This window comes from Halichoeres trimaculatus, unplaced genomic scaffold (assembly GCF_033239565.1).
Source record: "Halichoeres trimaculatus isolate MK-OKI-2021-1 unplaced genomic scaffold, fHalTri1.1 fHalTri1_scaffold_1, whole genome shotgun sequence".
NCBI classification, from domain to species: Eukaryota; Metazoa; Chordata; class Actinopteri; order Labriformes; family Labridae; genus Halichoeres; species Halichoeres trimaculatus.
In genome coordinates this window covers 38,385,675-38,402,588 of record NW_027437179.1, presented here as the reverse complement: position 1 = coordinate 38,402,588, position 16,914 = coordinate 38,385,675, and the positions used below count along the sequence as shown (strand labels likewise).

Sequence of the window (16,914 nt, the reverse complement as noted above, 5' to 3'; positions counted from 1 at the left end):
TGTTTAATCGCACACGGATGTCTATCCCCTAATGGAGCATTCTTTAGCGAGTACACCTCTTGAGTTTGGAGCAGCTCACTGGTTTATTTTTATGCTTCCTGCTGCTGCTCCTCCATCAGAGACGCAGTGCCACCTGCTGGACGCTCGTTCCTGAATGCATCTCTCACTATTTCCTCTTATGTCTCCATAGGTCAAACATCCCCTGTGAAGAGTCTAAAGCCTGTGAGTAAAACACATATCTTCTTCCTTCTTTCTTGTTTCTCCCTCTGGAGACTTATCCCTCAGTGTAATTCACAAGCTTTTGTCCTTCAGCTTAACCAATAAGCCTCGCTTGCATGGAATTAAATGATAGCAATAAATTTGAATATTGATCATGCTTCGTGGCGCTTCCCTTTGTTTGCTCTGAAAAACGGTCTTAATTACTTCCTTTCAGTTTTGGTATTCTCTGGGCTATTGTCAGGGGGATTGCGGTGGTAATGAAGCATGGACGAGCCTCTTCAGATATGCAGCTATCATTAATACAACGCTCGCAGATAAAGAAGTCGCCCTTTCTGGTTGAATAGGTCCTTCACAGCCATGGGAAAACTCAGCTTTTTCTCATGGATTCTTTTTTTTTTTTTAATTCAATTGAAATCTTGTTTGAAACAATCTGAGGAATGCAAATTGAAAACAGACGGAGTTAAAATAAGAGGCGTGCCGGTGGAGTGGCCTTTATTGCTTTTGGTAATCTGTCACCATTAGATGCTCGGCCACTTGTCTGGATTAATGAGCTGCAGGGTTATCAAAGAAATGTGTCCTTCATAGGTGACTACAAGAGGATATGAAGCTTAATGAAAGAGGTTGTAATTATATTCTAGAGGAGGATACTCAAAGCATTACAAGGTGTTTATGATGGTGTGTGTGTGTGTGTGTTTCATCGCAGAGACAGGAAATGACAGCCAGTACAGAAACTCTGGACGGCATCACAGACTCCGTCCCCCAAGCCCTGCCCTACCACTCCAACACGAGCACCCTGCGCGCCGGCGACTCCCCCAAACGAGACGCCACCGAGTTGTACCTGAAGTCCAAAGCCCTGCTGGACAGCAGACGTAAGTGAACGCACCATCAGAACATTCAGCACTGCTTTACGGTGGCTGGTTGGTGTCAGCTGATTTGCAAGAGCAACAACACAACGGAAGTTAAGAGGACAGTTATCCTACCAGACACAGAAAAGTTGTGAAAGTAAATAAATGATTGTTTTCTTTTTTGACCCTCAGCTTTGATAAATATAGCTTTAATGCTAACTAGGGCTGTCACTTTGATGCATTAATTATGGTTCTCGCCTGAAGGGAGAGGGCCTTTTTCTAACACAGCTACCTCGTGTTTTATTTGCTCCGTTTCTTTCGCCTTCTTCTTCTTCTTGGTCTTCTTCCCTCTGCTCTTTGAGCTCCAATTTGACCCCCTAAACGTGCTCAAAAGCTCACCAAAGTTGGCACACTCCTCATGATCGCCCAAAAAATTTAATACGATACCAAACTTGACCCCCAACACTCCATAATTTGCTCTCTAGTGCCACCTAGGACGACTAAAACAGTCCTTGCTGCCAGTAGGAATGTCGTAGAGAGATCAAACCAACATCAAAATGTTCGACTCGCTAAGATGCAAAAATCATACATCTATACTCCTGACGTATTTCCAACAGGAAGCCAGCAATTTGCCTTTCAAAATAAAATTTAAAAAATTTATCTCCTCCGACACCATAAGTGGTATTGGCTTGAAAATCACTGAGATGACAGAATAATAATAGTTATAAACTTTATTTTTATAGCACTTTTTTAAAAAAAGTTACAAAGTGCTTTACATCATAAAAGCAATCAGTAAAAAGAAACAGAACTGAAGAAGTGAAAGTAGAGGTGTCCCAGTCCGATATTAATATCGGATATCGGTCCGATATCAGCAAAAAAAACAAATATCAGTATCGTATCAGAATGCATCTAAAATCTCTGATATAAGCACTCCGATATAAGCAGTCCATTCCAGACTCCGCTCCTGCTGTTTTTATTTGATTTACTTAGATTATTTTCTGGGTTTTCTAATTTATTCTTTATTTTATTCAATTACTAGTATTTTTTATGTCTAATGTTAAAATTTCTGTTACCCGTTGGTAAATAATAAATGGGTCAGTTTTTCCTCATACCTACTGTTGCTGACTACTGTTCTTTGTTTGAATAAAATCACTGAATCAAGCCTTTTCTAACATGACAGACATACTACAAAATAAGTAATAAAAGTATGCATGTTTAATGCTGATATCGTATCGGATTAATATCGGTATCGGCCAATACTCAATGCTGCAGTATCGGTATCGCATCGGAAGTGAAAATGTAATACCGGGACATCCCTAAGTGAAAGAGAGGTAAAAGAGAAATGTGAGGAAAAATATTAAAATATATAAAAGACTAAGAACCACCACCAATAAAAGAAAGGAAAACATCTGTAAAAATAAAAACATTAAGGATTTAAACAATTAGAACAACAAAGGAAAAAAAATCTAAAAGGATTTAAAAAAGAATAGACCCTGCTTTACAAAAGTTGCTGAGAGTTCTGACATTTCAGACCCAGTTTCCAAATGGCGAGCCCTCAAAGTCAGTGAACCCATAAGAAGCCCTCTAAGCTCTCCCATTAAAAACTAATGGGAGCGGAAGATCAAGCCGCAGCATTTTGCCGTCTACACAAAAAAGTAAAAGTCATACAGCTTTAAAAATGACATGGATGGATTCCTGACAAAATTTCCTACAAAATATCATATTTTGACAGCGATTATGTCAACATTCTGGCCTCTATGAGGAGTTGTTTCTAAACTTTGGTGAATTTAACTCCTCTTTGCTGCAGCAATTGATGATGTCACACTCTCATGAGGAGCTGAGTGCAGCTGGTCATGTGACTCACTGAAGGAGGGACAATGCAATTTTTTTTCATACATACACAGATTGAAAAAGGAGCAAACCTTGACAGAGGTGAAACCAGCATGACAGACCAGAGACGGCGCGAGGATCCACTGACTGCTGCTTGCAGCTATATTGAGATTAATTAATTACACTGCAAATTAATGAACAATCTTTAAAGACCCAAATAACATTATTATCTACGACGATGTAAACACCAAAACTACCTAAAAAGAGTGGACTGTGTTCTTTTATGTCTCTCTTCCTGTTTTTGATCCAAAAAACAGACAAAACATACTTTTTTTATTGTCTTTATCCTGGGTGCGTCATCCTTTGATCCTCTCCATGATCTCTGTCATCTTTTCTCAAGATGGCGCCACTCTTTCTCTGTAAACCACCGCGACACATCCTCAGTTGAAGCATGAGCTGCTTGAACTTTTCTGACTTGCAGCGTCTCACTATGTCTCTGTCATCTCACATCTTCTCCTCATATCCATGCTGAGCTCTCATCCAAAGAGCGCACCGCTCTCACCCACAGAAGTTTAGGAGCAGGATTTTGATTGACAAGCTCTGCCAGACCCCACCTCTAAAGATGTCAATGGCAGTGAACACAGCCATTATAATATTGGCCAGTTGGAAAAAAAAGGGGATTTGCAAATCTTTTGTTTCTCATGTCTTAATTTCCTAGATGTCAAACTATTAATTGGGGACCTTAACCAGCTATGAGATAAAAATGTGATTAATTCGATGAATTATTGTCAAATCCTGTAATTAAATAGATTATTTTTTTAATCGCCTGACAGCACTAATGCTAACATTATTGATTCATAAAGCTAAATCTAAGATGTCATTTTTTTCCAGAAAATAAAAAGATTTAAGTACTATGAAGGATATTACAAGGTGAGACTCTTATGAAGCATTATTTATCATAGATGAAGTTAAAAAGAAAATCATTTGCTTACTTTCACAACTTTTCTGTGCCCATTGGGATCACTAACCTGTTTTAAATTCTGTTGTGTCTTTACTTCCATTATGTTGTCAAGTTTGCATTCATGTACTAGCCTCTGCAAATCATCTGACACATGCCAGCCACCGTACTGCTTGACTTAGCAAAGCAACCGTCTCAAAAACTCAGAAACTGATTGATTTATCGACTGATCCACAGAGCCTCACACCAAAGATATTGATGTTTTCCTAAAGAGAGACATTGAAACGGGTTTTGGCTTCCGCGTCCTGGGAGGAGAAGGTCCACAGCAGCCAGTAAGAATATAAACCACTCCTGTTCACATACAGTATTAAAACCTCTGGTGTTGTTGTGTTTCCTTGAAATGCCCGAGAGTTTAGAGGAGAAGCAGCTGAGCTAAACCCAGCGAAAAATGATCGATGAGACCAAAATATAGGAAAAACAAGATGCATAACGTATCAGAAATGAAATGCCTGGATACAGACTTGTGTATTATTATTTTACTTTATTTAACCCTCTGGATCCCAAACCCACTGGGTGGATCCAACTTATTTTGAACAGACATTTATAAACCATTTGTACAATTCAAAAGCTGAAAAGAACAGGCGTAATCACCTGATTCTTGAGTTTCAGGGGGTACCTGAATGTATCACGAGGAACATGTCTAAAGAGAGCAGAGGAAACTAGAAAATTTAATTGATATTCCTCCAATTAGCACTCTAATTTGTTTTTGCAAAAATTGTACAAAAGTTTGTTCTCCACTGTACTAACCCTCTATCAGAATGTTTTCCCGCAGGTGTACATCGGGGCCATCGTGCCCAACGGAGCTGCTGAGAAGGACGGACGCCTGAGAGCGGGAGACGAGCTCATCGGCATCGACGGCGTGATGGTGAAAGGTCGCTCACACAAGCAGGTGCTGGATCTGATGACCAACGCAGCCAGAAACGGTCAGGTTATGCTGACCGTGCGCAGGAAGGTCATCTACAGAGGTGAGGAGAATCTGTCTTCATCATTTTATTTTTAACAAACCTTACACGTCTTCATTCTTCTGCTTTAACTCACCTTCACATCACCACGAAGGCCAGTAGTGGCCAAAGCAAACGCTCAGGCACAAAGCTGTCTGCTGCGTTCTTACAAGTTTACTCCTGTAATAATCTTTCAGTCAGCGATGCAGGGAAAAGGCCTTCTGAATATTGAATATTTAAGTAGTTTAGTTCCACTACCAGCCGCCTCCAGCAGCCGCTCCAACATCCACACTCTGACTCCGCTCGCTGTATTTGCTCACAGCCAAACACTTTATTATTTTTATTTGCAAATATCTTGTTTATGAACGCACAGAAACTCCACGGTGTTCAATAAAACCCCTCAGAGGTCGCACACACTCCCACACATACATGAGTACAGAGTTTCTCACAGAAGCATTATCATCTGTATCCTCTCGTTAAAAGACGCCACAGAGGAAGAGGCTCAGGAAATGGCTCCTGTGTTGGTGAACGGTTCCCCAAAGCTACCTCGCATACCGATGCCCTGCGCCCTGGACCACGAGTCCTTCGATATCACTCTCCACCGCAAAGACACAGAGGGCTTCGGCTTCGTCATCCTCACGTCCAAGAGTAAACCGCCGCTCGGAGGTAAGAGTGAACACGAATCCTGCAACAGTCATCTCTTTTCAATGTAACGCGTAAAATCCTGGTCCCTCTGGTCCCTGCTACACCCTAGACCAGGGGTCTGCAACTTTTACTTTCAAAGGAGTCATTTTTCCTCAGCTTACCTGGATTTAAGTCATTCTTGAGCCACAAACTCTATTTTATTTTCACAATAAAAACAATAAGGTGTATGAAATTCTATACTTAGTAAAACTCTAATAAAAAATAATTAAAATTATATTTTTTTGTAAAGAAAATTTTACAGGTGATGTCTTAGTTTTTATTTTAAATAAATTTGCAAATGTTTTCTTAAAAAAAAAAAATTAAAAGGTTAAAATTTCAGAAAATTTAAAAAAAATGTAAGAACTTTCAATAAGTTGCAAAGAAATCCCCAAATTTTGAAATTTTAAAAATTTGCAACTTGTTTTTTCTTGTTTAATGAAAGTTAAAATAAAAGAAAAGGTTTCCAAAATTTCTCAAAATTTGGAATTTTCAAAAATTTACAAAAAGAAAATTAAAAAAATTACTAACTTTTCAAAAATGGTGAAAATTAAAAAAAAATGTTGATTTTTTTTTTTCAAAATAGTCAATTTAAGTAGTTTGCAAAATATTCAGAAACTTAAAATATTTTCACTTTTGCAAAAAAAATTTCAATAATGTGCTAAACCTTAAGAAACATGTTGTTTTTTTTTCTAAATTTGAAAGATAGACAAGAATTAAAATCAAAAAGAAATGACAAAAAAGTTACCAAAATTTGTGAAACACAAAAAACTGAAAAATAATTTATATAAAAAAATATTGCTGATTTTTTCCCCAAAATAATAGTTTGCAAAATATTCAGAAATTCAAAATATTTTCACATTTGCAAAAAAAATCCAATAAAGTGCTTAACCTTTGAAAATGTGAAAGAATTGACAAAAAATTTAACAAAATTCTGAAACTCAAAAAACAGAAATGTCAATATTCCAAAATTTGCATAAGCCTGTAAAAAATTGAAATAAATTAGTTTTTAATTATTCCTGTAATTCTGAAATACATCTTGATTTTGCTCAACTCACCTTTAAAAATTAGATTTGTATTTTTCTTCCAGATTAGTCTTTTTGTAGATTTTGTTTTCTTCCCAGGGCTGTAAAACTTGAGGTTAGCCTCAGGTGCATGGAAAGTTGGTGGGCTGTTGATGTAGTAGGAGGTGAAGTAGAGCGGTGGCAGGCGTTAGAGACAGATGTGACAAATATTTAGTTCAACAAAATGTTAACACGTGATTTGAGTTAGTCTCAATGTCCATAATCATCAATTTCCCTCCGTAAGAAACATTAAATTCTTTACTTCAATAATATTTTTTAAAGCTAGAAGAAGCCACTGCAAATGAGTCAAAGAGCTGCAGGTTGGAGACCCTTCCCCTAGACTGTATCAGAGAGTCTGTTCATGCTCCTGAATGACTTCATTAGACACTCTCCTCAAAATAACTTCTTCCTCTAAATAAGGAAGGTCATTATGCAGAGCTGGATTTCTTTAGATGAACCAGCCGGAGAGGATTGGGTCACTGCAGCAAAAGAAATGATTCAGTATCTCTCAGACTGGAGATAACGAGCGAGGACACAAAGACTCTTTGGAGGCTGAAAATTGCTCAAATGCTCTGAAAAGAAAAGAATCCAAGTTCATCATTTTAATATCCCGTCATCATTGTCATAACTTTCTGGTTTTCGCTCAAAGTGAGGCGTTCTTCCTCTGTCCTAAACTTTAAAGAAGACACACCTCTCCAAACAAACAGGATTTATACTCTGTGTATTTATGGATTTTCAGATACGGCTCTGCAGGGCTCTTTCTTGTGATGTCTGAAGAGAGGAGCTGTAAAGAATATATCATATATCTACAAATTGTGTGAAAATGACACTTTTACAGTTGAGCAGAAATGGATTGTCAAAAACAGATTCAAACTTTTTGTGTTGCCTAAAAAGATTCATTTTGCATTCCTGTGAGAGAAGGGAGCAAAGAAAATTTGAAAACTTGGAAACTTTTGAGAAAGTTGTTGAATCCTATGAATATTATTTTGTCTTTTTTATGTCCCCATTTTTTGTCTTCTTCCCAATTTATTTTGTCTTCAAATTATCGACTTGATTTTTCATTTTGAAAAGTCATATCAAAATGACAGTTTACAGTTCGCCCTGTTTGATGTCATTTTCACCCATAAAAAGTCAAAGAGGAGAAAGAGCAGGGAAGATTGGACGATATTTTCAGAGTATGATAATGATAATAGTAATGACTTTCAATTATGTTGCGCCTTTTAAAGAACCCAAGGTCACTTTACAAAGAAAGAAGAAGCACACACACACACACTTAATGGAGAGGGGAATGTTATTGGTTAATGCTTTGGTAAATAGGTGTTGTTTTGAGAGTTTATTGAAAGTAGGGATAGGTGAGTACTGATATCGGTATCTTATCAGTCAATCAATCAATCAAACTTTATTTGTATATTTCTTATCACATTTATTCCAAAGATGCAATTCAAACAAAATTTCTACCAGACATTGGTATTAACTCAAACAATCCACACCTGAAAAGAAATCACAACGTTCAGGTCCATAAATAATGATTATGGTGAATTAAGTACGATAAGACAGGAAAAAAGTATTGAACACGCTAACTGAGACTCATCTAATACTTAGTGGAGAAGCCTTTTTTTCCAATGACAGCTTCCAGACGCTTCATGTATGTTTGAACTAATGGCCCACACTGCTCAGGTGTGATTTTGGCCCATTCCTCTGCACAGATTGTCTTTAAATCTGGAATATTCTTTGGTGCCCTCTGGTGAACCCTTTTCTTTAGTTCTTTCCACAAATGTTCAATTGGATTGAAGTCAGGTGATTGACTAGGCCATTCTAACAGATTGATTTTCTTTTTTTGAAACCATTGGAGAGTCACCTTTGCCGTGTGCTTTGGATGGTTGTCCTGCTGGAAGGTCCAGCCACGTCTCATCTTCATCATCCTGGTGGATGGCAGCAGATTCAGATCAAGAATTTCCCCATACATGGCTCCATTCATTGCTCCGTCAGTTATATGAAGTTTGCCAACACCATGAGATGAGAAACAACCCCATGCCATGATGCCTCCACCTCCAAACTTCACTGTTGGTGTAGTGTTTTTTGGCTGATGTGCAGTGACATTTCTCCTCTTGTTACAGCCCAACTAAAAGGTGGCCCTATGGGGCTGACAACAATCCATAAATGATCCATACTAACACATACAAAACACCTTAAACAGGTACAAAAGGGGAATTTATTAAACACTAAACAAACAACATGACAACATCCCCGATGAGAGGACAGCAAGGCAGCAGTCCCCAGCTCAAAAACCTCTCCCTTGCTGCAAGTTGCAGTGAGCTTTTTAAGGCTGAAACCAGGTGAGCCTCGTTGGTAATCAGCGGCCTCACCTGGAACCAAGCAGGAGAGAAAGGGAACACACACAGCCGTAACACCCCCACCCTTAAAACCAATGAATAAATAGTTTCATTAAAATTACAATCAAAAAAACATTTATTCATTGAATTAAAGTGTTTTAAGCATTTATTTTGAAATCTTGACTCAAATAACTCAATATGGTGCTACTTACAGACTGTAGTAAAAAACTACCACTACAAAAATCAAAAACCAAAAATACTTACAGGACTGCTGCTAAAGAAGGTGTTAAAAGATGAATCATTATGGGAAACATAATCAAAAAGGGCCAGCTAAAGATGCTGCAGCTTCAGTAAAAAAAAATGCAGCACCAATCCAAAAAGGTAGCCAAAAAGTGGTTGCCACTCCCACAGACGACAAAACTGGCTACCACCATGAGGTGCACACAAAAACAAAACACAATTATCAAACATCTAACACGGTAACTTACGATGACCAACACCAAAGTGGCGAGCAGTCAAACGACTGGATCAACACACGTAGCCACAACTACCAAGTGGTTGCCATTAACTGACAGTCACACACACAAGATCCCACACAAAATGACTGCCCTGACCACGACACAAAATGATCACCCAGGAGTCTTAAAGATACACAAGTCACTGCTAAATGCAAAATCAACCTTGCGAGGCAAAGGAAGCCACACCCACCACCACAGATCCCCCAGATCTGTAGGGTGACTTACCAGTCCTAATGAAAGAAAAACTCTACAATTAAGTACAACGAGTAACAGGAAAATGTCTTTGCCAAAATGGTGAACCACACACAAAATGGTTACATTGTAGCCACAGCTACACACAAATGTTGCAACTTGCACCCAAGAAGCAACCAAAGTAACCAAACAAAAGTGGAGTGCAGTTACCACCCAAAACAAGACAAACCATAAGTTACAGGATACAAAAGTACTTAAAAGTAGATGCACACAAAGTGACCAAACCAAAGTAGTCTTGACAATCATAGACACCCATTGCTTTACCAAACTTACCTGAGTCACCCTAATCCTGCCTACAAAGATACCTCACCTACCTAGTCTTCAGTGGCTTGCCGAGCTCGAGGCCTCACTGAACTCAGAGTAGGCGGTACTCCAAGCACAAGTGTGCCCCCTCCTCAGGATTACCACCAAAAATAAGAAAGGCAAAATAAAAAAGTGGCAAGTTCTTCACTGCCCGGCGACTAACTAAATAGGGTGCTCAGCAAACAAGGTTTAAATAAAGCAAACAACTAATGAATGTTCTAAGAACAGAAGACTACTTAACCCAAAAGGTCACAAAAAGCAAAACTAAAAAACAGGCATACCACACCTCATGGACATTCAGATCCCGGACGAGCCCCCATTTGTTACAGCCCAACTAAAAGGTGGCCCTATGGGGCTGACAACAATCCATAAATGATCCATACTAACACATACAAAACACCTTAAACAGGTACAAAAGGGGAATTTATTAAACACTAAACAAACAACATGACAACATCCCCGATGAGAGGACAGCAAGGCAGCAGTCCCCAGCTCAAAAACCTCTCCCTTGCTGCAAGTTGCAGTGAGCTTTTCAAGGCTGAAACCAGGTGAGCCTCGTTGGTAATCAGCGGCCTCACCTGGAACCAAGCAGGAGAGAAAGGGAACACACACAGCCGTAACACTCTGAACATGGTCTGTAGTATGACAGCCCAAAAGTTCAGTTTTGGTCTCATCTGACCAGACAACATTCTCCCAGTATTCTACAGGCTTGTCAAGATGCTGTTTAGCAAACTTTAAACCAGCTTCAACATGCCTTTTCTTGAGGAATGGAGTCTTGCGGGCTGAGCGTCTATAGAGGCCATGGCGGTGGAGTGCATTGCCTATTGTTTCCTCTGTAACAATTGTACCTGCTGCCTCCAAGTCTTTCTGGAGCACTTTCAGGGTGGTCCTGGGCTGGTTGAGTACTCTTCTGACTATCTTTCTGACTCCCTGTTCAGAAATCATCAAGGAACTCCTGTGCGTGGCCTGTTGATGGTAAGGTGGTGCTTCTTCCACTTGTGAATAATGGCCCCAACGGTGCTGACTGGAATATTCAGGTGCTTTGATATAAGTCTGTAACCAGTTCCATTCTGATGCTGAGCAACAATCAGGTTGTGAATCAGAGAGCTCTTTGCCTGTACCCATCATGAGGTGTGTTGTATTTAACTGCGTGGTGAAAAAACAACCTTTTTTATAGGACCATCAATTTGCTCTAGCCCAGCTGATGTTGGTTTGCACTAATTGGAAGTTCAAGTAATAATTACTGACAGATTTCAGGTGGTATGGTGCATTTCCTTGCCAAAGTATACAGCCTTTCCATGGTGTGTTCAATATTTTTTTCCTGTGTTATCGTACTTAATTCCACATAATCATTATTTATGGACCTGAACGTTGTGATTTCTTTTCATGTGTGGATTATTTGAGTTAATACCAATGTCTGGTAGAAATTTTGTTTGAATTGCAGCTTTGGAAATAAATGTAAAGAGAAAAAAATTAATGCATTCAATACTTATTTTCCCCATTGTATATCCAACATCTTTACTCGATATTTGTAAAATATCAACCAACATGAAACCATCTCTGTAAAAAAAAAAAAGTTGCTGTATAGATGACAGGAAGGAGGAGAGAAATGGATCAGCTTTCTAGATGCGTCACATTTTGTAGCAGGGGGAGTTATGTTGGTTGTTGGGAATTAAATTCAAAATTCAATTCAAAGGAATGTAAAACTTTATCCAAGTAGTGATACTCTTTCGTGGATTTGTGTTTCTGCTTTAGGAAACCTGAAAAAGAGAATTTACCATTTCTCAGGATTTTCATAATTCTCTGTTTCTCTGAGTCTTGATGTCTCCTCTGTCTTTGTCTCTGCTTTCTCAGTTATTCCACACAAGATTGGCCGAATCATTGAAGGCAGCCCCACCGACCGCTGCGGCCTGCTGCACGTCGGGGATCGTATCTCAGCAGTCAACGGGCGCTCGATCATCGAGCTCTCCCACAACGACATCGTCCAGCTGATCAAAGAAGCTGGCATCGTCGTCACCCTCACTGTGGTTCCAGAGGACGGTGAGTATCTGTCTGCGTCTGCACACATCTGCATTCATTAGAGTCCTCTGGTACCAGAGCTGCCAGTTAGTTTTTCACCTGCTTTATATGCAGGGGGAATGTTAGCTTAGCATAATTTGACACTGTACAAGTTTGCTAAAGGTGACGGCTGTTCTCTTTGAAAGCACTGGATGAATGAATGAGACAAAGAGAGGGGTCAAACTGTCTGTTCAGTTTTTTTAATTAATCCTATTCATCATGTCTTTAAATGAAATTTTTTTTTCCCAATTCAGAGACTAGAACAAGGGTCTTCAACCTGCAGCTCTGGAGCTTTATGCAGCTCTTTGACTCATTTGCAGTGGCTCCTTGTAGCTTTAAAAAATATTATTGAAATAGAGAATTTTTGATTTTCTCACAGAGGGTTGAATGATTAAAGACACTGATGATAGATAAAATCAAAGGCCAACATTTTGTTGAACTACACACAAATCACATCCTTGAAAAACGCTTTCAAATTTTTAGAGGCTTTTGCAATTTTATTTTATTTTTTTGCAATTTTTTTTCTTTTTACATTTTTTTCCAAATCTAGAAATAAATACAAATTAAGGATTTTGCAGTTTTTTAAAAAATGTCACAAAATTTTGAATTTCTTCAAATGATTGCTGATTTCTTAGAACAATAACATTTTTAATTTTAACAATTTAAAAAAAGAACATTTTTAAAATTACAATTTTTATTTTTCATTAAATTTTTTGGCAAATTTGTGAAATCTCAAAATTTTTGAAAGTGTTTGCAACTTATTGAAATTTCATAAGTGTTGCAATTTTATGATTTTTTTTTTTTACATTGGAAATTTTTCAAATTTTTAAAAATGTTTGCAAATTTATCAAAAAATAAAATACTAGGACATCACATGCATGATTTTATAAACATAAAAATGAGTAATTATTAACTGCATTTTTTTTACTATGTTTGATTTATTTATTCTTTTATTTCTATTTATCAGACTTTTATACACTTTTTTTGTCTTTATAGCAAAGATAAAGTAGATTTAGTGGCTCTTGAATGGCTTTAATCCAGGTGAGCTAAGGAAAAATGACTCCTTTGAAAGTAAAGGTTACAGACCCCTGGACTAGAACTTGCTCTTATTATGTAAATGAGCTCTAATTCCTTTAACTTCAAACTGTTTCATCAGAATACAAAGGCCCTCCATCTGGAGCGAGTTCAGCTAAACAGAGTCCAGCTCTTCAGCACAGAGCCATGGGGCAAAGGTCAGCGCTACAGGATGAACGGTAAGAATCTCATTTTACTGTTAAAGAATCATTCTCTCATTTATGGTAACTTAATGTTGTAGTGATAGTGGACACTGGAGCCTAACTGTCAGACAGAAAAAGGACAGAAGAGCAGAAGAAAGAGAAACAGGAGAGAGATAGAGCACAAGCTACAGGCTAACACGGGGCCTAACTGTTTGTGCTAATGTTCATTCCAACCCACAGTCAGCAGTTATTCTGCAGTGGTCTGTTCAAACTTCAGAGCCTATCAATAAAATGAAGAGTGAGGTTACATTAGCTCTGATTGGTAGACGACTGGTATGATATAGCTAACCAGGATACGCTAGCATTTCAGGTTACAGACACGTCTTAGAGCACTGGGCTGCCAGCTGTGCTTAATATAGACAGCTACTAAACTACTTACAAACTGACAGTGTTTACTTGTTGTCACATTAGCCTACAGATATGTCAGAGCACCGGGCTACCGATAGCACTACATATAGCCATATAGAAAAATATCTTACCTTGGCGCGTTGTATCCAGTAAAAAGTTGTCTTGAACACAGAAATTTTGTTTTGATCTGATCTCCATTTAATTCCAAAACAAACGCACACCTCACTAAAAGTAATTTAAGACAGTGTGTGAGACTCCGGACCAGAAGGTGGCGAGGCAGTCCAATTAAAACAGATCCTCCTCATAACATCTTTAATAAACAAGCTGAGACAATAGGGCTTTTTATGCATAAATGTGGGAGATGTGCTCAACTTTCACCTCAGTCTGTGGTTTTATACTGTTTTACTGATTTGTTTAAACATAAAAAAAACGTCACAGCTGATGTATGCTCCAATCATTAATTTTATCCCTCCTCATCACAAACACAGGGTTTAGCCAAGGGTTGTTTTTAGCACCTAAAGCTAACGACGCGCGTTTGGATTGTAAACTTTAATACTTTCGACTACAGGAGGACATCAAACTCTGAAGTCAGAACTCCAGGGCAAAAACCAACTTTTACACTTCTTTGAGAATCACAAGAATGGAAATAAAAAGAAAATGAAACTTAAAGTGGCCTGCGTGTCCCAAAAAAACAGGTTATTTTGAAACTTTGAAACCAGCTGTTCTGTGAAACTGTACAGTACAAAACCTTGTTTGTTTACATTCTTCTTTGCCGAGCTATAGCACACTTTGAAGTTAATAACTGAGTTTGTACGACACGTTTTGTTCATGGTTTCCATCAATTACACAACATAGTTCACCTCAGGGTCAGCACACTGTAGGAAATAAAATGTTTTCCCTTATGTCAGACTTTAAACTTTCACTTATTAAAGTGGAAATGGTTCCAAAGTGACCAAAACATATAATACTAAAGAAAACCTGCCTTTATTGTTTCTTTTCAGTGTTAATGGCTAACTCCCTTTTCCCCCTGACCTGCCTCCCATTTCAACTTTTAATAACAGGAAAACATCTTCAGAAGTAATGTGAAACTCCTCTAAAGTATGAATTAAATCACACATTTTGCTTCTGTTGCTGCTGTAATGTTGCTACCTCCTCTGACAGCTTCTCACAGAACAAATATGATGTAAAGTCTGCGTGTTTCTGGTTTTTACCTGTGAGCTAACCATCAGAGGAACACATAACAGAGTGTAAGATAATAAAACACACAGTGCGCCATGCAGCATACAAATTAAACATCAAAGCGTAAGAAAAGCAGCGCTCCCATATTTAATACCCAGTGTGTTATTACTTTTTATGTAGAGTATAATTGCTTTTTGTGTTTGTGGCCTGCAGCGAGCTGTTTACAGCGCGTGGAGCTGAGTAAATACGTCTGGTGTTTGTTTCAGTTACAACCTGGACATGGAGGAGAAGAGAGAGGGAGTCAACCGGTCCGACCACAAGAGTCTGTCACTGAGCGAGCAGGGAACGCTGTGTGTGACGGGACCCAACCAGGTCAGAGTAAATCCTGTTTTTAACTCAGCTTCACGTTATCATGAAGAGAATCAGGAGGCTTCTCCAGTACGTGCATAAAAACTTCAAACGGTTAAACTGTATGAGCAGGAGAAACACAGTGAGTTGGTTTCTGCGTGTTTTTGGGTTGGATTTGGTTTTCTCACTGTGTGTTTGTGTAAATGAGTGAGGTTGTGACTGTGTGTTGTGTTTATGTCGTGTAGGGTTGTCTGACAGTGGAGTTGGAGAGGGGACCCAGAGGCTTTGGATTCAGTCTGCGAGGGGGGACGGAGTACAACATGGGTCTGTACATCCTGAGACTGGCTGAGGAGGGACCTGCTGAGCTGGACGGACGGATTCATGTAGGTGCAACGATGTTACCTTTCTTTTAGAATTTTTTTTATCCTGTAAAAACACAAGAATATGATACAAGATACCAACATTGGAGTGACAACCTGAGCCTCATATTGAAGCACTGACTCTTTTTTATAATGGCAACACAATGTGATTGTTATTACATGAAAAAGACTGGTAGAAAGAAAGAAACATAAACACAAAACTCAGGCAGAACTTCAGACTCAACTATTTATAACATAAAACAGGGAGCTTTTAAAAAAAATGAATTAAAAATGTGAAGACGCAAACACCAAAAATAATAAAAAATTCATCAGATGGTCCAAGAAGTTTGACATATTTTACCCTTTTCTCGTGATCGAAACTTTGCCAACTTTAAAATTTAAAGAGACAGTAACCCTTGTCTTGCAAACCTACAGAGCCACATCTATTCATTCATTTATTCATTTGCTGTAGGTCTAACCAGCACTGCCAATCTTTTTGGAAGAACCTGTTTCCCTGCTTCCAGCTTCTATCTCTTTTTAAAAAATTCCTCATACCCACGTTGAACAGAAAGAGGATATCGTAGGGGAGCTTCCTGCGAGGATTAACTGAAACAATGAGGAGGCTTGTTTACTCTCAGATACAGGTACAGGTAGGATAGAGGGGAAGGTGCTACCTAAAAAAATGAAAGAAACAGTGTTCCCACCACTTAAGTGTTCTACATTGTTACAAGGATGCTTTTGTCTTGTCCTTTCTGGATCAACTTAATTCAATATACAGAGCTGGATCACTATTTAAAAACATAGGTGTGCAGTGTAAATACAATTCATAAGTCCTGGTAGTGGAAACATTTCTTGTCATAACACAGAAAAAAAAAAACCTACTCTAGCACTAAAGGGAATAACAAAAGCTCAGAACAATATGGTATAGTAGGGATTTTTTTTCTAATAGATGTTTTTTTAAATGTGATAGAATTTTTATGACATTTCTTCCAATTTTAACCAATTAAAGAATCAGTCCCATTAAACTGTCTATGGGTGTAACAACAAAAGTATGACGAGAAATAAATTAATCATCTTCCTAGATGCTATGACAGTGTACTAATGAAGTAAGCTATGTGTTGTGAAATATTATCTCAAAGTATATTTAAAATATTTCATTTCTAATCTTGATAATATGGGTTCTGTTGCACTGAGCCTGACTGATAAAATCATATTTATAGGAACTATAAGGTGCAATAATGGTTTTTTTTTTTTTTTTTTTTTGAGAAACACTGGTCACATTATCTTATCATTTGCGCATCTTTGGCATTAGCAGAGAATATTTGGCAAATTACTCATGGG

At 38.2% G+C, this 16,914-nt stretch overlaps 1 protein-coding gene across 2 annotated transcripts in view; it reads left to right on the top strand.

Moving 5' to 3' along the window:
* Positions 1-16,914, top strand: part of magi3b (membrane associated guanylate kinase, WW and PDZ domain containing 3b) — a 343,311-nt gene that overhangs the window by 314,275 nt on the left and 12,122 nt on the right. For both annotated transcript variants that reach the window (XM_074668352.1, XM_074668360.1), the window contains exons 11-19: positions 191-222; positions 923-1,088; positions 4,090-4,184; positions 4,670-4,877; positions 5,337-5,519; positions 11,859-12,044; positions 13,219-13,315; positions 15,133-15,238; positions 15,460-15,597. In XM_074668352.1, coding sequence (XP_074524453.1) covers positions 191-222; positions 923-1,088; positions 4,090-4,184; positions 4,670-4,877; positions 5,337-5,519; positions 11,859-12,044; positions 13,219-13,315; positions 15,133-15,238; positions 15,460-15,597 — 1,211 coding nt within the window. The remainder of the gene's footprint in view (positions 1-190; positions 223-922; positions 1,089-4,089; positions 4,185-4,669; positions 4,878-5,336; positions 5,520-11,858; positions 12,045-13,218; positions 13,316-15,132; positions 15,239-15,459; positions 15,598-16,914) is intronic.